The sequence below is a fragment of the Triturus cristatus genome, chromosome 12 (genome assembly GCF_964204655.1).
Source record: "Triturus cristatus chromosome 12, aTriCri1.1, whole genome shotgun sequence".
Taxonomy (NCBI): Eukaryota; Metazoa; Chordata; class Amphibia; order Caudata; family Salamandridae; genus Triturus; species Triturus cristatus.
The window spans coordinates 420,226,450-420,248,822 of NC_140595.1; the positions used below are offsets into that span (position 1 = coordinate 420,226,450).

The 22,373-nt window shown below is 43.6% G+C and overlaps 1 protein-coding gene across 2 annotated transcripts in view; it reads left to right on the forward strand.

The window, feature by feature from the left end:
• LOC146776044 (fatty acyl-CoA hydrolase precursor, medium chain-like) overlaps nt 1-22,373 on the forward strand; it is a 316,465-nt gene that overhangs the window by 34,110 nt on the left and 259,982 nt on the right. For both annotated transcript variants that reach the window (XM_085638270.1, XM_085638271.1), the window contains exon 3: nt 17,534-17,738. In XM_085638270.1, the coding sequence (XP_085494396.1) occupies nt 17,534-17,738 (205 nt within the window). The remainder of the gene's footprint in view (nt 1-17,533; nt 17,739-22,373) is intronic.

Here is a 22,373-nt window from a genome sequence, read left to right on the forward strand (position 1 = left end):
AGGAATGGAGTAAAGATGGAACCCTCCTTTCCAAAGCCCTTTCAGTTTAGACTTCTGGGCAATAGAAACCTGTGCTTATGCGCTCATAAATTGGCTCATCATTCCCACAAAGTCCTTGCATCTTCGTGCTGCTGCTTCTGACATATCTGAGAACACTCTTACTTTGGCTCCATTAGATAGAGCAATGTCCCTCTTTTGAATTGCCTTAGATAGGTCAGCCTCCCTAATGCCGTAGTCAGAGAAATTCGCAATCATTGTCCTGGGATACTTAGCCCTGGAATTTTCTGGGAGGGGACTCTGTGAGCCAGCATTACAGTAAGATCTACAGGTGCTTTCTCAAGAATATGATCTCTAATCATTGACTCCATATAAGCCACCAGGTTAGACTGACCATTAAGACATTCACTATCCTACGGGATCCCAGTAAAGCGCAAATTAGAATGCCTGGCATCATTCTCCATCTCATCTATCTTTAACTGCGAGGCCTAGAGTTTCTTTTTAAGAGAGGCAATATCCAAATCGCATGCCACAGAGTGATCCTCGATATCAGATACCCGTTGTTCCAGTTCCTTAAATCGCTCAGGTTTTTGCTGGACCATGGTTTCAATTTTATCTAATCTTAGATGTAGCAAGGAAAGCTCCTGAGCTTATGAGTTTTTGCAGTCCCGTATTTCCCCCAGAATAGTTTCAAACAGCTGTTGCATTTGCTGTGTCGGGACCAATGGAGACTTGGCGATGGTGTCCCCCCAGGCACAAGCCTGGCAGCTTCCAGCCCCCTGCTGACAGAGTGAATGCATCTCTGTGATCCTAGTTTCCAACAAGAGACTGTGCTGTAGTGAGGGAAGTGAGAGTCCTAGGCCATCTGAACTCATGGTGCTGTGCATAAGTGTGTCCAGGCCTACCCTTTGAGTAGACTGCACCGGGTGTATAGATTGTACTTGCCCCTTTGGATCTTTTTCTGGGGCAGCCTCGCCCAGGGTCGCACCAGTGATTGTTCTCTGGTTAACCTGAGTAGTTTCTTCAAGTAATGTCCGAACAGCGAGAGGCGCCTTGGTGACCGCTTGATTTGGCTTATGGTTTTTAGAGAATACAGGGTAATCCTTAAGAGGGTTAGCCGCCTCTGGGCTCCTATTGCCTGGCTCCATCCCTTGTGGGGGTCCAATCTTACTAGATGCTACATTATCAGTTTGCCAAGTATTGCAGTGTCGTAGGGTTGCCTCTTCCAACAGCTCATCTGGAGCCACCTCCATTACTTTTCGGGTCTTGACACTTCTAAAGATGGCAGAAATCTAATTCAGTGTACAGACCAGGTTGCTCATCCTGGAGGTGTCACTAGCCTTCTGAGAGTGTACAGCTTCTTGACTAAATTATTTCCCGCTTGTCCGGGTGCAAATGTGCCTGGGGCAGGGAAAGGGCTGTTTTCTCCACTGGAAATCAGCCCTGATGCATAGCAGAGGCAGTATAGCCTTTGAAGCTCACCGCCATGATGTACCACTTCACTAGCCTGCTTGGGAGGAGAGAGGTGTGACCTCCTTCCTGCCCAAGCGTTTGTTCCTGACTCCTGGGAGTGAACACCGTGCCTGACAAGAGGTCAGAATCCTGTCTTGGAGGCAGCAGGTGGAAATGCGGGCTGGCAATCCAGAGCACAGATAAGTTGGGGGAACCAGGTGGGCTACCTCTAAAGTGGCCACCTGGGTGCATGCCACATCATTCAGGGCACGAGATGCAGTTCAGGGGTGAGAAGGCATGTTGTTTGATACCAAATATGACATATTTAGGCAGTACCATAATGGAGCTGTCAACCTTGGGTTTGCCCGGGTCCAGTTATCCTTGGACCGTCTATCACTATGTTGTAGTTTAATGGAAAAGGGCACTATGGAGACATATAAGCTTTCACTTACCTGCCTACAGCCTTAATACACTGCACCCTCCTTCTAGGGCTCAGGAGGTCTTCCTTAGGAGTGACTGATGTCTATTAAAAACATGGAGAGAGCACAGTTGAGTATGAGCAGTTTGCACTGCTCCTGCAGTCTGCAATGGCAGACCTGCTGTCAGTAGTTTATTTGGGTCACTCGGGGTGGCACAAACAGTGCTGCAACCCATGGGGACCACTTTACCACTTATGCCATGGGTACCATTGGTACCATTTACTACAGGCTTATAAGGGGGAAAAGTCCTTTTCAGTTGGGGTTACCAATTCACACATAACAGTTTTGGTGAAAGAGCACTGGCACATGGGCCTGAGTAACAGGCTCCAGCGCACTGTCAGAGGCGAAACCCAGCATCTAGTAGTACAGATGTGGGAAAAGAGTGGGGGGCAACGTGTCCTGTTTTCTTACGGCCAACTTTCTAAAAGTGGCATTTTCAAAATTGTAATTTAAATCCAACTTCACAAGAAGTTAGGGTTTTTTCATTACAATTCCAAAGATACCAAACATAGACTGATTACCTGCTCTCATTTGGAAATGGCAGCTTATTAAGAGTAATAAGGTGACTCCAATGTTAGTCCTTGGGAGAGGTAGGCCTTGTAGAAGTGAAAAACTAATGTCAAAGTTTTTCACTACCAGAACAGATAAAACTTAAAAGTACATGCTCCACTGTTTAAGTACTCTGCACCCTGCCCTCTGGTCTGTCCAGGGCCTACCCTAGGGGTGACATATGTATTTAAAAGAAAGGTTTAGGCCTGGCAATTTTTTTTTTATTTTGCCAGGTCCAAATGGCAATTAAAACAGCACACACAGGATACAAAGGCAGGCATGACACATGTTTACAGGACAACTTATGTGGGCAACACAGTGCTGAAGACCCACTTGTAGCATGTAATTTGAAGGCACTGGGTACATAAGGTACCTCTTTACCATACACTTATAAGTAAATTAAATATGCCAATTGGGGATAAGCCAATGTTATCATGTTTTAAGGAGTGAGCACATGCACTTTAGCACTGGTTAGCAGTGGTGAAAAGGGCATAGTCCTAAGGCCAGTAAAAACGAGATCAGCAAGAATGGAGAAGGAAGACCACCCTAAGGCTGACAGGTCACAAAGGGACTTCAGTGTGGGACAGGGTGTTCCTCTCCCAACTACCATGGCCTGGAGGGTTGTGTTTAGCCCTTCCTGCGCTTAAAAGGGTAGCCTGAGGCCTGTGTCCACCCTTTCCTGATTTTAACAACTGCAAATGCAGCACACACCTAGGCCTGCCTGACTTTGTCTCCATAGACAGATTGGACATAAACACAGGAAAGTGAACATTTAGACAAAGGAGGCATCCCCCACCCGCAGGCTGGCACTGGGTACGAGAATGGTGCCCTCCGCACCACTTATCAGAACATTCCTGGATCTGTGGACAATGCAGAAGATCTGCCCTACTGTCTTAAGATAGTAGACAGGACCTGCTTGAACCCAGGATCTTCAGATGTGACTACAAAGGTAAGTTGGATGAGCTTCTGTTTGAGCTACTGTGGCACAACACGCTTCCATTGGCCTTCCTTGCAACTGACCAGCACCAACTACACCTGCCGAATTGCCTGAGCCCTCTTGCTCGCATCTGCTTGAGTAAGTCCTGATCAGCCAAGGAGTGCCACCGATGTCCTAAACCCTTGGCTGGCATCATTGTGTTCTTTTCCTACTCATGACTGCAACTGCAAACACCCACCCACGATGCCTACCTACAGAAATCTCCAGCAACGACCCGCTTTATGCATCAGCTACAACAGTCCAGCCCAGCAACAACCTCCGCGTCTCCTGCCAGTGCAACACAAAGCTCCATCAGTGTCCTGCTCCTTGCATTGATAACGGCCTCCTCGCACCCCCCCCGCCATTGCCTGCTCCAGCCGAGGCTACTAGCGTGGACTTTGATAAGGTAAGCTCTCCACTGGGGTAAACCTGGTCCCTGTATCCAACCTGCGCTCTACCATGGTCGGGCTTAATTTATGACTTTGATCAGGCCCGGCTCGACTGGCACCCAACATTGACACTTAGTGCCTTTTAGGGCTATTTTCACCTGAAACTTAAAAAAATCATAACTCTGGTTATAGTGATTGGAATATTGTCATTTAGATGTAATGTTATTTATTATATCTTACTTTAGTGCTCTAACTTGGTTCTAGGATTTTTCTTGTTTTTTATTTTTAGCTTTATTACTGTTTGAGTGCTGCATAAATACTTTATATAGTGCCTCTAAGTTAAGCCTGACTGTTTTTGTGCCAAGCTACCAGAGGGTTGAGTGCAGGTTTATTCAGTGACTTTTATGGTACACCCCTCTTAACTGATAACCCTATTTCTTGTAGAAAGTACTGTCCTTCTTACAGCAATTTAGCTCAGTGTAAAATTTTTCAAACCACACATTGCTCAGATTGCACTCTGTACCCAGCAAACATGTTGCTTTCGTCATAGTGCTACAAACACACATTATTGCCAGTTTACACAATGACAAACCAGTCATTTCCAAACGAGCAGAATAATCATGGCTGTCCAAATTGCTAGATTGTATCTGGTGCAAAAGGGGCTGGGAGGTGACAGTAGAACTGTGCAAACTGGTGGTAGGCTAGTTAAGAGTCGTCTTGAAGAATCGATCCTATTGGAGGCCTAGCTGGAGAAAGATGACTCCCTAGAAGCCTGCCTGGCGGACCTGCTCACTGTTGGAGAAAAATTAGTACGATTTCCAGCATCTTCAAATAACAGGGACTCCTGGGTGTTGTTATATGGTTCCTACCACTGAGTATTAAACCAACATGAACTTCACAATATAAAGACTTAGTCCATACATACCATCAGTAAGTGTTGGTATGTTTCAGATAGCTCACAGTACCATATCTCACCCCTAATCTGACATGGGTAACAGATGTTATTAGCAACCTCATCAAGTCACTCGGATTCCCATGAGAACAGATCTAATCCTTTTGTTCATTACTTTTGCATGCCCAAGGTAAACACAAGAAAGATACGAGAATGCATTTTTAAACATTTATTGAAATCATAGTATTCTTGCAAAAAAAAAGCATGAGTTGAGATTATTAGTATGATGACACATTTCTGTAATCAGTATTATTAGAATGGTAAACAATATGCACAATTCAACCATGTTAATTGTTACTAATGTTACCGTATTCCAAACTGTATCTAATACTACACTAAAGAGAGCATAGCGGGAGTACACTTCTGCCCTGTCATTACTAAGAGTACCCAGTCTTGCAAATGAGAATAGTGTGGGAGGGTGCCTTGGAACCAATGCTGATGTTCCTGGTTTGTTAATTGTATTTCTAAGTATTAATAAGGTCTATATGCAGCTCAAACTGCTTCCTCAGTGTCTGTATGAAATGTTCGTAAATTGGCATCCATAGCAGGAAAATTAACCCAGGCATAAAAAACTCTGGGTGCTTATTTATAGTCCCTTTGCACTGCTGATACATCACTTTTCCCATAGTAGAATTGGCACACCAGCGGCGCAAGGGGCTTGTAAATAAGCCCCTTCACATTTATAGGCTTTGTGGGCCTCAACTACGAAGATAACATCTCCCCCGCCATTGACGAGCCCAGGTGCAAATAAATGTGTGGTAACAGCCTGTCTACAATTAACAGAAATATAAACTGATAATGCCAAGTTTAATGAATGGAATCCAGAAAAAGTAAACATTATAGTGGGGTAATCCTTTTAAAAGTTCAAGCTTGACCAACGTACATTCTTAAACAGGTGCTTTTTATTAAGCTGAGGAGGCTGAATCCTTTTTACCATGGACATTTCCATGTAGAGGTGAAAAAGAGCTTTGCCCCCCCCCCCCCCCCAGGAAATCTACTCAGGATACTCAATAAATAAGTACATGACCTAGAACGTTGGTGGCACCATGTTGTTACACAGTTCCTACAAATGTAGCAAGACTGTGTATTAGACCAACACAAGCTTCACAATATAGAGAACTTAGTCCACATATACCATCAATAAGTGTTGGTGTGTTTTGGCTAGCTCACAGTACCGCATCTTACCCTAACGTGACATGGGTAGCATATGTTATTGGCAACGTCAAAGATGACACTCTGATTCCCAAGGAATCTGTGGAAACAGATCTAACCCTTACGTTCTTTACTTTTGTAAACCTGGGGTAAACACAAGAAAGATATGAGAATGCATTTTCAAACATTTATTGAAATGATCATAATCTTGCAAAGAAAGCATGAGCTGCAATTATTAGAAAGATGAGACATGTTACTGTAATCAGCATTATTAGAATGGTAAACAATATGAATAATTCAACCATGTTAATTGTTACTAATGTTAGCTTACCAATATCTGTAGCTAATATTACACTAAAGAGAGCATAGCAGGAGTACCCGTCTGCCAGATCGATTGGGATAGTCTCACCCCAATACCTTGGTCTTGGGTGTCAGGAAGCTGGTCTACCGGTTATCTTCATTAGCTGTATGGAGGTCAGAGTCAGCAGGGTTGCATCTCAGTCACAGTTCACAGTGGTTCTATGATAATTCTAGCGTGAAGTGCTCCTCTCACTGAGCTTTAGCACGGAAGCTGTTTATATATAACAAAGTCCTGTCTTATCACTTTGTGGCAGATGCACAGAGCAGCTCCTTTGGTTTCAAATAGCTAAAATGAAGTGTCTCCTAACAAGCACAGAAAATAAGGAAAATAATGGCAGTGTGTTCTAAATGCACAGCCCAGGAACTAACTGTACAGACTAAAGTGTGTTAATGCCCATCAGGAATGCATATTCACCACTTTTACACATTGGTGGGACAGTGTGGGAAAAGTCACCACGAGAAAAGCGATGTCAACCTATAAAAAAGGACTCTAAAATAGAGACTAAACACAGGCCATGCAACAGTGTAGTAGGATGCAGGGGCAGAAAGTTATATCTTCTCTTTGGAGCTGTCACCAAAGTCACCCAAGAAAGACATCCTAAACATTGAAAACATTGGAGTTTACTAATTGAAAATGTAATTCACCCTGCTTCTGATCACCCTGACTCAGTGAGGCAGGTAGTTTTGCAGTAGTTGCTCTTTACTTTACTGCAAACAGGTGCAAATAGCAATGTGTCACAGCAAACCCAAGATGGCGAAGGTCTTTGGCCACACTAAACATGGACTCTGAGGCTGGGGGTGTGAATTGGAAGTGTTCTATGGTATTCCTAGTGTACTGCCATATTTAACTTTAAAATAAAATTTGAGGCAGACACACTACCCATAACAATCCTAAAGAAAGAAGTTGCACATGAATCCATAAGTTTCACAAATCCATTTTTTGAATCAATTCTTATTTCTATGTACTGAAGAACAAACAGGAGAGAATGCAATTCATTAATAATCTGAAGTCAAAAAGGATTCACAATTAGTCTATAAATTCAAGCCAGAAATTCCACAAAAAGAAAAGGTGTTTCATACCTCATCAGAACTTGATCAGGGATATGGGAACACCTACCAATACAAAATTACAAAAACATCCAATGTACAATAAAACATAGGCACAAAATATACATAAAACAAAAAACAAAACAGCTACACTTAATTGTACATGTAAGTGAATCCTTAATATCTGTTTCATTTGCTCTCCTGAATATCACATATACATAAATCATAGTCATTCCTACCAATTCAATGGTGTGTTTCCAAAATAACATCTTACTTGAATATAACATCATATCTTTAATACATAATTTACGCTAAATTACCAAGGTATTATAATAATGGTCATCCAACTTAATAAGTAAATTTTTCACTTCATTTTCAAATACATCTAATATAATACTGCCAAATAAAACCATCTTATGTGACACCTGATTAGAAATATTGCCAGTCATTATATGAGGCTCAACGTTTCATTGATTCTTAAATAATACAAATTATAATCAATACAGGTAAACAGCCGAACATCATGTAAATTATTAAACTTGTCCAATCAAGCAATATTTGAGTCCATGCAAAATTTCCAAAATGTACTGGAGTGGATGCAATGCCTCAAGGTGAATCCTTAAAAAGCCTTATCATTCCTAACTAACCCTGTCATATAATACTGGAAAGGCAAATACTCTTATGTTTTGTATTGCAGACCACCAATATTCCTATATTAGGCAAGATTAATGAACCCCAGCAGAGTGTCGTCCTCCAAGAGAAGACAAAGGTATTAACTTAAAGGAAGTATAGAGATGAACCAATAATTTCAAACAAGACCCTCACCAACTTCATCAAAACTAATGTTGCTTATATTTATAACTCATCCCATTCCTGACCCTTAGCCCCTTCCATACGCATGACGGAATGGTTCCGTCATGCGCCAAGGTGCTCGTGTGACGAGGACGGAACAAATCTGTCCTCTGCACACAAGCCCCAAATCGGATTTCATTTATTGTTTTTGAGCCTCAGGAGCTGGGGAAGAGCTTCCCCAATCTCCAGAGTAATTATTTTTCCAGTGCAATGACGATCAGCGTGCCTGGCACGCCAACGTCATTACATTGAAAGTGAAATGAGCCCATCAGGTCATTTCACTTTCCCTGCCTATGCGCTCGCGGGGCTATCTCAGACCCCTAAGCACATAGGCAGATGGGAGAGGTAACATTGGAAAGGGGTTACCTGCTTTAGGATCCACCACTAGACACCATGGAGGGGGGAGCGACCCCTTGTGCATGGACTTTTGCCTCCCAAAATATATTTGGGCATATTCAGTCTTTCTGCCCCCCTCCCTGGACGACAGATAGGGGTTGTTAGCTCCGAGCCCACTAGGCCACAGGGATTATAAATATAGGGGTGAGGTCTGACCCAAAAGAGGGATAGGAGCTGCCCAGAATGGGCATGCCAATGCCCCCACCCTCTAAAAAAAGGTCACAGACTTTCATCCCCCTGGGGGCATGTGGGGGCAATAGCCCTAGATCTTCCTCCAGGGGGGCAGAAAGCCCTCTAGGCACCAGGGACTATATTATTTTCTCAGTTTAGAGGTGGGGTTTGACCAGAATGGAGATGCCAATGCTCCCACCGTTCTATAAAAAATGGGCACAGTCTTTCTGCCCGGGGGGGGCAGATATGGGCATTAGTCACTGATCTGCCCCCTTGGGGACAGAAAGCCCACTAGGCACAGGGGACAATTTTTTCTTGTGTAGGGGTGGGCTGCCCAGAATGGGCATGCCAATGCCACTACCCCTCCCAAAAAATAGGCACAGTCTTTATGTCCCCCCCTTGGGGACAGATGGTGGTTACTGCACCCGATCTGATGGGGGCAGAAAGCCAACTAGTCACCAGGGATATGTTTATGGGCATGTCAGAGAGCAGCCCCATAGTCAAGGGTTGCTCCCCTTTTTTTAGGTACACATTTTAGCCATTTCTGCCCCCCTAGGGGGCAAATCAGTGACATGTTTAGGCTCATTTGTCCCAAGGGGGGCAGAAAAATACTAGATACCAGATGCCCACCAAGCCCAGGACCAAAAACACAGGTGCCCCCCTTGTAAAATCTGTTTTTTTTGTGATTGATAATTTGATGTCACCACAATACATTTGGGGCACTTCCCTGTCGCGGGTACGTGGCCCGCCCACACAAGTGAGGTAGCATTTTTATTGGGAGACCTGGGGGAAGGCTAGGGGGTGAGAAATGTGCGTCAGACCGGTGTTCCCACAACTTTCCCCCACGGAAATGTGAGGATAATGTGTGTTTTTTTAACAAATTCTGAGGCTTGTAGGGATTCTGGGTAACAGAACCTGGTGAGAGCTACACAAGTCACCCCATCCTAGATTCCCTCAGGTGTCTTATTTAAAAAAATATTTAGGTTTGTTTGCTTTTCCCAGGTGCCGTCGGAGCTAGGGTCCCAAATCCACAGCTAGGCACATTGCGAAAAATGGGTCAGTTTTCACTAGAAAAATGTGATGTATCCAAGTTACGTTTTGGGCCATTTCCTGTTGTGTGCACTAGGCCGACCCACACAAGTGAGGTACCATTTTTATCATGGCACTTAGGGGAACACAAAATAGTAGAAGTAGGGTTATTACCAATTGACTTTCTATGCATTTCTGCCTTCCAAATGTAAAAGAATGTGTAAAAAAGGAGTCATTTTGAAATAGTGGCAGGGTGCCTACATTGCAGGGAATGATTGTTTATGTGCAGGAAGGTGCTCCTTCCTGCATATAAACAATCACTAATGGTGCATTGTAACTTCTATGTGTGCTACACAATGGAGCAGATATAGAAGATGCAACTCGTAATTTTTAGGTCGAGCCTGGGCAGCGTATGTGCTGCTGCAAGGCATGTAGTGGTGGAGTATGGCTTTGAAGCCCCGCCCACTGACTGCCCATATTTTAAATTGGCTTGTGCCATTGTCCTTTGTAAATGCTGGCTTCTGATTTGTAAATAGGCTTGTTAGTCCCTCCTTGGTACCGCCTTGTCTGCCTTTGTTACCTGCCATAACAAATGGACCTTTTACTTGGCTTGTTACATGATCTGCATTATAAGTCGGTGAGCACTATTTTGTTTATTGACTAATGGGGACAATGGCGGCTGATATTTGTATTTTCAGCAGGCCCACACATGAGAATGGCGGCTGCTTTACATATGGAGCGCTGTGTTGCTCTAACTTTAAAAGTGGCAGCCCCCTACTCCCACAGCACTCACAGTACACTGGTGACGTTTTATAAATGTTTTAGTACTTATAAGAAGGACACTGCGTCTGCTTCAGGGACACCAAGCTTTCTTTCTTTCAGCTTTTATTTTTATTATAATAAACTTGCATGTTGAGTGCGGTGCCTGCTGTAGGGACACCAAGCTCAGTTTCAAATTCTTTTTTTTTAACTTTACTGGTGAGTGCAGCGCACGCTTCACAGACATCGCACTCTTCAATACAATAGGTCTCGCTTTTGGCAAAGTTTGACCTGTTGGTATTGTAAATGACAATGCCATTGAATATTATAAAAGGCATTGCCATTTACAATGCCAATAGCTCAAAACCTCTCAATTGTGAGACCTGTAGCATTGTAAATGCTTGTTTAATGATTGTTCCTGTTTAGGAAGAGACATCTTCCTGCACATGAACAATCACTAATGGCGATTTGCTGTTTCTATGTGTGCTGCATGATGCTGCACACATAAAAACAGCACAAACAAGGAGAACATATTCATTTCTCCTTGTTCTGCCAGGTTATGACCAGGTTTTTCCTGGTCTTCTTTTTGGTGCTGCCCCATATTTACGCCACCCTTGTAAATTGGGGGCAGTGTCAAAAAGCAATGGGTATTGCAGCGAAATGCCCACCGCAACACCCAATACCTGCCCCTTTGACACTAATCGCTGCGTGAAAGAGGGCTCTATTCTCAAGGCGGCGTTAAGCCACGTTAAGTGGCTTAGCACTGCTTTGGAAATGACGCATATTGTTTATCGACACAGGAACATCATAAAAAATGGCGTTCCTGTAGCGATAATCTCTTGTAAATATGCCTCCTTATGTGAACAAAAAGGTATAGGGGCCTAAGCTCGAACTGCCCTAAATACCAAAAATATGGCTCAGCGCAGGGTAGGAAAAAGTGAAGGGATTAAAGTAATACAGTGGTGCAATGGCCCAGCATCATATGTCACCAGCCAATGTGCAGCCAAAGGTAAGTTTATAGTTCATTGAACAATGATCTCATAAGAATCAATATTTGATACCCATAATTGTTCACTCAATTCAAAATGGAAAGAGCAAAATTCAGGAAAATCGATATCGGCATAATAAGTACAACAGTGTAAAGACAAACAGATGTACCAATAATCAAATATTGTGTGTAAACTCTAAATGCATCAATACGGGCAAAATCTTGAAAATTAAATCAGTGATTTTTTTAATTCTGTACTTGAATGTGAAAAATGTAATACTGTAAGGAAATGCCTCTTTTTGCATGTTCACCCCCACATTTTTGGACTGATGCTGCTGGTTTATTGACTCTAAGAGTGCACTGAGGCCTGCTAACTAGACCTCACTGCCAGTTGTCTAATTCTATATAAAAGACATGTTGAATTGGCTATCCCCAGTTGGCAAGGACCGACTTACTTATAAGTCCTTAGTATATGGTGCCCAGGGTACCCAGGGCATGTTAGGTAGAGTGATCACTCAGGGTGCAGCACTAGTTGTGCCACCTTAAGTGTGGCAAAGGACAACATAGATCCCAGCCTGCCACTGCAGATTGAAAGGACAGTGTTTATACTGCTAGTTTGACTTCATCTTTATAGCTAATGGAAAAGCTCCCACTTCCTTTAACAGTATATGCAAGTCTCCCCTAAGGTGGGCCTATGGAGCCCTTTGGAAGGGAGCTATGTATTATTAAGTAGGGCACACAATTTGTATATGTTTTAACAGCAATAATTTACAATTGTTGTTTTTCTGTGAAAAGGTTAGTAGCCCTAATGGCTAAAACAGAGTTACCGACTGGCACCCTAATCTGATTAATCTCTGAATGGTACTACCTAAGTGGGTCAAGTATGGTATCAAATTAATCATGGCATTAAACCCGACCTGATGCCCATTTCAAATTTAATGTAATTATTAAAGAAGGCAATTTTTAGAAAGTTGCCACTCTTCACCCAAGATAGTCCAACAACCTCACAAAGGCCCTGGCACATAGACAGTTTCAGCCCGCCAATAGAGATGTGTGAATGGCTCCCCTGACCCAGAAACAAAGGTAGTTGCCTCAGAGCGAAGTGTTCCTGCCTCTTCCAGAATGGCAACTCAGTATTAGTCCAAAAGGCAAGCTTCAAAGGGGAAGCCTCCTTTCAAAAGCCAACTGCAACAACACCCCTGAGCAGGATGACTTTCATTACAGAAGTCAATTAGGAGCCAGAGACAGAGAGCGAAAGCCCATCCTCAAACCAGTTTTCCCATAGGCGTGTAGCACACTGGTAGCCACACCTCTAGCTACTGTGCTCCTAATGAAAAAGGAAGGATCATGCCATTTTGAAAAGGGAAAGAATGTAGCTAGACACCACACATTGCAGGAAACACGTCACTAGGAAGATGGGGACCCAGTAGTTCATTAGCTAGTGACTGTGTGGTTTCCTCTGGACTATTTCCAGGAATAAATGTGGAAATGCTGGCACCCTGCTCCTCATATCACTCTGGAATAGGAGAAAGGAATGATAGAAGACTACCCTGCTGCCATTGAAAGTGCACAAAGAGAGGCTGCACTATCGGAAGGACTATACCTGCAGCACTGTGGGCTAGCAAAGTTTAGACTGTGCCTGCAGCTCCTGGCTCGAGGAAATACTGATTCCTAGTCCCATCCTAAAGCAGTGACTCTAAGGATCAGTTGGCTAATCCCCTGGAACCAGTTCCTGTGAGAAAGTTGGATGCCACCGCAAACAGTCGCCGGGCTCACAAAAGGATAAATCCATGATAGCCAAAAGTTATATCTTTGTCTCTGGTACCTGGGAGTGATATTAAAGACCAGATTCATCGTACTCAAGGGACACTAGCTCCCACATAAGAGTTTCACCCCAACCACTGTGCAAGGAGAACAGTAGCCCAGCATCAACTGGCCCATTACTGCAACATAGAGTAGTCAATGGACTTCGACCTATATGGCCAAATTCGCCCCTCCTCACCCGTGAACTGAGGGACCACCACAAAGACACTCCCATCAACCGCACCACAACCGGAGCATGTTTTGCCTGTATCCTCAGCATCAGAACCACTTCGTTGATGTCTATAGTGATCGTCCTGTGAAGTTTGAAATTGCCTTAAAAATGCTCTGGTGGTCAGGTAACTGTCCAAAGTATCCTCGCTGTGCCCCTAGACCTTTTCCCTGATGGATTTGGTTGCCCAACCCGGGCTGGAGTCCACTCAATAACTCTTTAAAACTTTTGAATAGTTAACAACCTTTTTGCTTGTTTGTGGTTGCATTTAAAAGTAATAAAAATGTCTAAAATCTGCATCTCCAGAATCTTCAGGTGGATTGTGATGATCAAGGTCTATGAAACTTTGTAAAAATACACTCTATTTTTATACATTTTTGTTGTGTCTCTTTATTGGTGTGTGGGTTTCTTATTTTATTGGTGTTGTTAAATGCTTTACACTTTGCCAAGCCTTACTGCTCTCAGTTACAGCTACCCAGGGTTGAGCTAAGAATAAGTAAACAAGACTGACTGTACCCAGAATGGCATTTGCAAGTGTACTCAACTATAAGTTGCCACCGCCATATCACATAATACACCCAAATCCTCACAAGTACCAATCCAAAAAAGTACCCAGGTAAAACACAAACAGTGCATGTTAAAACCAGGGGTCAGTACCACAGGAAAAATACAAACCCACACATGCCCTCATCATAGAAAAATTCAAACCCAATAACAAGGTGCTATATTGGAAAAGTAAAAAATATACCATAAGCACAGTCTCAGAGTTTCTTTGAACCATGCAATTCCACAAGCACTCCTACAATATAGCTATAAATCATCCAGCAAAATACATGAGGACATAAGTTAACTTAGCTGACCAACTCAACTCAATGCCCCAGTTAAAGCCAGGAGGTTTAACTCCTGACACCCAGATAAATACCTGTAGTAGTATGTTCTGCAGAATGGGTAAATCGGCACATACCTCCAAACTAGAAAAATGCGAGCTTGTACCATACTGCTGTCATTATATACAGTGGTGAGAGAAACTACCATCGTAATTTCCTGTCAGGAAAGAGTCCCCTGATCTCACCCATTAGTCATGTCTAAGGACGCCTAAGGGAAATAAAGAATCTCTATCTTGTAACATGGTTATAGATCAGCAAAGCGAGTGTACTTCCAATCATCCATATAAAAATCCACATCCCTATAATGATGTCATATCATGTTTAATATAAGTAGTGTCAATAGCTATTATACTGTTGTATCAAATATGTATATGTTAATAACATGCTCAAAAGTCTAATAACATCACCTTCTCACAAAACCTAATACTTATGCACTAAAAGGTTCTGCGATTGCCCAATTAATTCAAATGAGCATGCCGCCAATATGTCTTAACTTACACTCGTTCCAGCTGAAAACTACTTACAAAAGTAGGATGGCAGATGCCATATTAGAAGTAAAAGAGTATCCAAATAATATAGGTGTACCAGTAGTAGTTATAAACAGGACTGCTGGGGCCATATTGGAAGTAGAGATGTACCAATGTATCCAAAAGCAAAACTTTATTACGTGAGGTAGTAAAGTGGTTGAAGCAGTGACCCCAGGTGCCATGTTGGAAATCCAAACACATGCAAATGGCCGACAAGATTTCTGCATTTGTACCATATTTTACAATAGGACCACGAGCACCATATTTGAAAACAGATGTGTCCAAACAACCAAATATTACTCAATACAGCAAAAAGGAAAAAGAGTGGGTAAAATTAGGACCCTGAGTGCCATCATAAAAGGACACATCTGTTCAAACAACCAGGATTTACTATACGACGATAGCTAAGTGACAAAATTAGGACTGTGGGTTCTATGTCGAAGTTAAAAATGTATAAAAATAACCATGAAATAACACAATTATTGCCATGTTCATACTGTTACAATTATTTAAAATACAATAGATCACTTGGCTACCACTTAAAGATTTTTTGTAGTAAAATCAATACGGCCCAACATAAATCAAGGTGGTGACAAGAGTTGAGCATGTAATGAAAAGTACATTCAATATATTCCAGGGATGAAGTCAATTGTCTTGCTGGCTAATCATTTAGATTGGAATTGCTACACGGCCAAATGCCAATTTACAGACATAAAAATAAAATGTGTTCTTTACAAAAAATAGTGAAATTCCTTCTCCTAATTCAGCTCATTTCCATCCCCAAGCAGGGGACATAATCTGCAGTCTGTTTGCCTTAGAGCTAGTTCCTTGTCTCTTCTTCACGGATAAACCAAGACCATTTGTATGCCATAAAAGATGAGTTTCGTTTACAATAAGGTTTACAAAGTAAGGCAACCAGTTAAAATACATGATTGCATTTTTGAATTACCATCTCCACAGATTTTGTGAAAAACGGTCATATGGGCAGTTTTGCAGTGAAATTGCACCGGGGAATATTATTTTTAAAACACTGACAAGAAACTGGTACATAGATGTGACCTTAAAAGACTGGCACACCAAGCCCTACAAACATGTTCATGCCTCAAAAGTACCTTTTGTTTCCAAGAGTAGTACAGGAATGATTTGGAATATTAAGGGCCCAATTCTGATGTTGTTTGGAAGGCCTCCGAATCGGATTTGGCATTTCCAGATACGATTTGCAGCCCATGTCTCTGACCAAATCATACACAGCTACGAACGACCACGTAGGATGCGAAGATTACGTATGCGTCGACCGAATCGTTTACAAACCTATTCCTGTCCGTACGACTTGTTCGTAGACGAATCATGCCGTGCAATGGAGACAGATTCCAACCAAGTGAGTATGATGCCCGATTCGGACAGCCTCATCAAGTCGGTCTCAGCGAGACAAAACGGCTGTCGAAATCGTACTTCGGGGGTCCTTAGCAGGCCTCTCTTCACCCGGGGCCCTCCGAATCTGTCACGGAGGGTGCCCATGGATCCCCCCAACCCAAGCATGCACAGTGTAGCAGTCACTATTGGGTGCACGCCACAGGGTGTACGCTTTTCCCCACCCACCCCTTTTTGCTATGAGAGCCTGTGTACGTGTCTGTACACAGGCTCCCATAGAGTTCAAAGGGAGTACGAGCGACTCGAATCCGTAAGCATACTGATGCATCGTACTCGCTCGTTCGGACTCCCGGAGCATGTTTCACTTGGAATGCCCCCCAGATCCGAGCAGTACGGAGGGCTTTCCAAGCGAGATCAGAATCGGGCCCTAAGTGTCACATCCTACAGTTTGACATCCCACCATTTTCAAATACGGCTTATACAAAGGAATCAAAGTTTTCTAAAACCACTTGAGATGTTGGAGCTGTGTCCAAAACTGATTGTGTGCTTTAAAATAAGGTACAAATCTATATTGAGGCTTTAAAAGATTGCTGGTCACTTTAGATGTGGAACTCTCACTTTTTGCAACATGACCAAAAATACACATAGAAAAGTATGCATTCAAATTCCCTTGCAAGATTTATAGTATGCATGGCTACTGCGTAAGTTTTGGATTTTGATCCTAACAATAATTTGCAAATTCCAGTGGTTTTTTGGTCTTAATTTGTAACCATAGCTGCACATTAACTGTGATTTTTAGGTAAATTTCTGATTCTGTTTAATATACATTAAGGTGTTATACCAAAGACATCCATAACAACAGTTTAACCTGCGATTTTCTTCAAATTGAAGATATACTCTTGATTTTGGACCAGACCACTCATCTTTCATCTTTTTCACCACCACTCCCACAGCGGAGTTGGGAGCTTACTTAATGAAAAAAACTACTAACTTAGCTGGATAATCTAAATTTGAAAGGCCAGCCATGGTGGCTAAAGGATGTCTAAAGATGAGAAAATGATTAACAAATTATTGTGAGAGGTGAGAAATACCAAAATACGGTCTTTAAAAAGTTTTTATATCAAACGTAGGAATGCTTGAATAATTCAGATCATTTTATTTTACACAGGACCAGATGCTCGTGGACTTCTAGTAACAACAAAATATGGCCAAGTTCAAGGAACACAGCTCCGAGTTAAAGGAACAGACAGAGTAATAAACACTTTTCTGGGAATTCCCTTTGCAAAACCTCCGCTTGAAGAATTGAGATTCTCTCCTCCAGAACGTCCTACACCATGGACTGGTGTCAGGGATGCAACAGCCTACGCCCCACTGTAAGAAAGCAATGTTTGGTCATCATATTAAAGCCATCTGGTATGATTACATGCCACAATGTGAATGCATTAAATATAAGTAAATGTGTAGTACCAAACTGCTCTGGCAGAAGTTGAAGTTAATCAGGTACAAATGGTTTCTTCTGGACCTAGCTGTTGCATAGGTTTTTCAACATTGGACTCTGAAGGTCTAATGAAATAAAAGTGACAGTAGATTAAGAGAGTAACAGTGTTTGCGTGACATGCAGCCTGAGTACTGATATAGAGGCTACTAAAACTCAATCAAGGCGAATTGCATGCCTTTCAGACAGCAACACTCTATATCCCATAATTTATTAGTATGAAACAACAATCACCAAAGCAGGCAGTGGGTGAATCACTTATGCGGAAGACTCTAATTATTTATATTTGTTTGATAGGAACTAAGTAAATGGACAATTTAAACAACAACTTCAAGCCCAATGAGGTATCTACCACTAAAGCAATAAAATAAGGAGCCAGCCACATTTTCCCCTCCTGAGACGATAAGCCGGGAGGTTCTTCCTTGCTCCCTTGCCTCGTGTATTTTTAACTTTTACTTTTTGACTTGCCTAATCGAACAAGCTTTTATTGCACTGTTTGACTTGCACTTAGTAGCTTTGGTGCCTGGCGCTTGGTGTGAAAATCTCCCCCAGAGACTGCAACTTGTGTGCCTTACCTCTTTAGGTGCTTCCTCGACCAGTCGCTCTCGGGCAGCTCTCAGCTGAGTATCGACGCTGAGAGCTTGCTCACGGAGAGGCGATTCTGGCTTTGGTGGCCATATTGGGGGGATTGTAGCGCGAGGACGCGCTTTAGTTTCCTACATAAGGGGATGACGTCTCCTCCGCGCAGCGGACGCGCTTTGCGGACGGGCCGGACTCAAGCCGGAGTCATGCCAGAGTCCTGCTCGTCTGCGCCCGTCTGCGCTAAGGAGGCGCAAGGTACCAGCGATGTTGCCCGGCTCTCATGTTCTCCAGCTCGTCCCCGGCTGTACTCTCTGAGTACCCTTAAATCCCTTAGACCCACCCAGCTAGTTTGTCATCACACTTTCTCGCCTGGGCAGCTGCGACGTAGTTTGAACTGTAAATGTCTGAAGGGGTCGAGGTCAGCCCTCCCGGGACCTGTCACCAATTTCCGTATGAAAAAAGGGACTCAAGAGCCCCCACCCCCCCTGAAAGATCTAGGCTTCCTCATTAACACTCGCTCCCTGGTCAAAAACAACTTAGCGTTCAGGGACTTTGTGTCCCAAAGGAAACCCTCTTGGGTCTTTGTAACAGAAACGTGGGGCTCCGACTCAGCAGGCCCTGACCCACTTAACGCTCTCCCTGATGGCTATACTATGGTTAGACAGGATAGAGAGGGCCGTAAAGGGGGCGGAATTGGTATAATACATAAGATCGCCTTTTCCTGCCGTATGGAGTCTCTTCCCTCTCCCAATAACTCCTTTCAGGCCATGTTTTTCTCTCTTAGCTCCTCTCCCTCAGAAAACTTTTCCGGGGTTCTTGTTTATAGACCCCCAGGCCCCAGATCTTCGTTTGGCCCTGACCTTTTGGACGTCATAGAGCCCTTTTTAAACAGGCCTTCCCTCACTATCCTCGGGGACTTTAATTTCCATTTGGAAAATAACAATTCCAGCGATACGCTATCCCTCGTGGATTCACTGGCCTCCTTCAATCTACTTCAAAAGGTCTCATCCTCCACCCATATTGCTGGTCACACGCTAGATGGAGTCTTCACGAATGATCCCAGGTTAGAGTTGGGTCCACTTTTTCCCCTCTCCTGGTCTGATCACCATGCGGTCTCCATGGAATTTACTCCCTGTGCCTCCTCAGTTCCCAGTGGAGATATAAACTGTTGGGTGCAGAAGAGGAATTTCCGGGGCTAAATTCAAGCCTCTCCCCTCACAGGACATTGATTTCTCAGCACGGGAGCTTGCGAGCACCATCGCAAATGCAGTGGACACCCTGGCCCCTCTTAAATCGGTATACAGTGCCAGGAAACGTCCCTCAGCACCTTGGTACTCTGACTCCCTGAGAACTCAGAGGCAGGTATGTAGGAGGCAAGAAAGGCTCTGGAGATCTCAGCCCGATGTTGAAGGCCGGTCCAAGCACAAAACCCTCCTTAAGAACTACAAAGCGGCGGTTCTGGCCGAAAAACAAACATGCTTCTCCAATCTTACATCTTCCCTTACCTCTTCCGGTGACTTGTTTAAAATTGTGGATACCTTATCCCTCATCCATCACCCTGACCCCATAGTCCCCTCACAAGATCTTTGTGATCAGATCTCTTCTTTTTTCCATACCAAAATATTAAATATTTACACATCCCTCCAAGCGGACAATCTTACTCACCCTTACTCTTCTGACCTGGTGAATATGACTCCCCCTATTGAAACTTTCCCTAGCTTTCCTCTTCTTATGGCCTTTGACCTTGAGAGACTGTTGGACTCCCTTAGGTCAGGCTCTCCTCTGTATCCCTGTCCGCTCAAAATCTTAAAAAACTGCAGGGCTACCTTAATTCCCCCTATGTTGGTGGTTATGAATAGGGCTATTTCCAGTGGGACTTTCCCAGCCTCCTGGAAAACTGCTATTGTGAAGCCCCTCCTAAAAAAGGGACCCTAAAGAACTTTCGTCCCATCTCCCTTCTCCCTGCCCCCGCCAAGATGTTGGAGGCTCACCTGAATTTTCATCTCAGCTCCTTTCTTGACAAAACCTTCCTGCTTGATCCTTCCCAGCACGGTTTCAGAAAGGAGCACAGCACCGAGTCAGCTCTTACAGTGGTGGTCAACAACATCCGTGCTAAGGTCGACAGGGGGCAGACTACGCTTCTGATCCTGCTCGACCTTACAGCCGCATTTGACACCCTGTCCCCCACCATCTTGGCCTCCCGACTTGGCGAGATGGGGTGGAGGGGCTGGCTCTCAGTCTCCTCACCTCCTTTCTCAATAATAGGGAGCAAAAGGTAAAATTGGGTGACTTCCTCTCCACCGCCAAGCCTTTGCAGTGTGGGGTCCCTCAGGGCTCTTCTTTGAGCCCCACTCTTTTCAACGTTTATGTGGCTCCACTTGCTAGGCTTGTCAGATCTTTTGGATTGGAAGTGCTTTCGTATGCCGACGACACCCAAATTATGGTCTCCCTGTCACAATCTGTCGGGTCTACGGCCCTCAACTTCAGGAACTGCATGGGGGCCGTGGCAGGTTGGATGACGTCAAACTTCTTAAAGTTGAACGGGGAGAAGACCGAAATCCTTGTCTTTGGGGGAAACAAAGAGGTCTGGTCAGCCGACTGGTGGCCATCGGCTCTGGGAGTTTGCCCACAACCTTCTTCTGTTGCCCGTAACTTGGGAGTCCTATTTGATACTTCACTTGCCTTTGACAAGCAAGTGAATAGGACTGTATCCACCTGCTGTGGGGTTCTGAGGGTGTTGAGAAAGCTCACCCACTACCTTTCCCCTGATGCTCGGAAACAAGTCTCGGTTGCCCTTCTATCGCGCCTGGACTATTGTAATGCCCTCTATTTTGGGATGAGCAACAATCTGGTCCATCGGCTGCAAGTTGTTCAGAACGCGGCAGCAAGGTTTGTCATTAACGCCCCTAGACGCTCCTCTGGGACTGCCATTAGGAAACATCTTCACTGGCTCCCGGTCCATGCCAGGATAAAATTCAAAACCTTGATTATCATCTATCGGGCTCTTCATGACGCAGGGGCAGAGGGCATTAGGTCTCTGGTGTCGTAATACACCCCAGGTAGGGCCCTGCGATCCTCCAGTCTGAAGTTGCTAACGGTCCCCCGCTTTGCCAAAGCAAGGTGGGGAGGTAGGGCCTTCTTTGCCCTTGCCCCTGGACTCTGGAATGAGCTTCCCCCTGATCTCAGGAATCAGGATTCTTTTTCCCTGTTTCGCCGAGCTCTCAAAACCTTCCTTTTTTCTGAAGCTTACCCCTAAAGCTCTTCTTTCTCTAGATTTGGCTGATTGTTTTCCATCATTTGCGCCTTGACGCCTATGGGCAAAGTAGCGCATTACAAATTCCTGATCAATCAACCTCAAAGTCTCACATACAGGGTCTAATGATTCTTTACCAACAACACACAAATGAGTAAATAAAGAGTGACTTACTTACAAGTGTACTAGTCCAGACTGTGTAGACTTGACTCATGTCTGTTGTATGATCCCAAGCAATGCATAATATGATAAATAATATCTGAAAGTGATATAGCTCAGTTTGAAATAATGATGTCTCTTATTATTAACAGTAAATATGACTCTATAGAACCAAAGAATTATTGTTATTTCTGAAATTCACATTAGACTCCATTAAGTTTTCTCATATAATTTATGGCTAATGGTTGGCACCACTAGAGGCCGATAACAACTGTTCATACGACATTGAAATGTGATTCATCTGGTACGCACCTTGATAAATAGATTTCAGCAGCTCTTGATTGTTCCCTTCATAATCAGTCAACACCAGAATTTGTGTTAGATAATCTGACTATTTAGGTTTTCTAATTCATTTAACCAATTTTTGTGTCAGGGCAAAGAATCCTGCAACTGTTTAATGCTCCTGTCTTCATAGTTGATGAAAAACCTCTCATGTGTACTTGCTATAATGGAGCTATT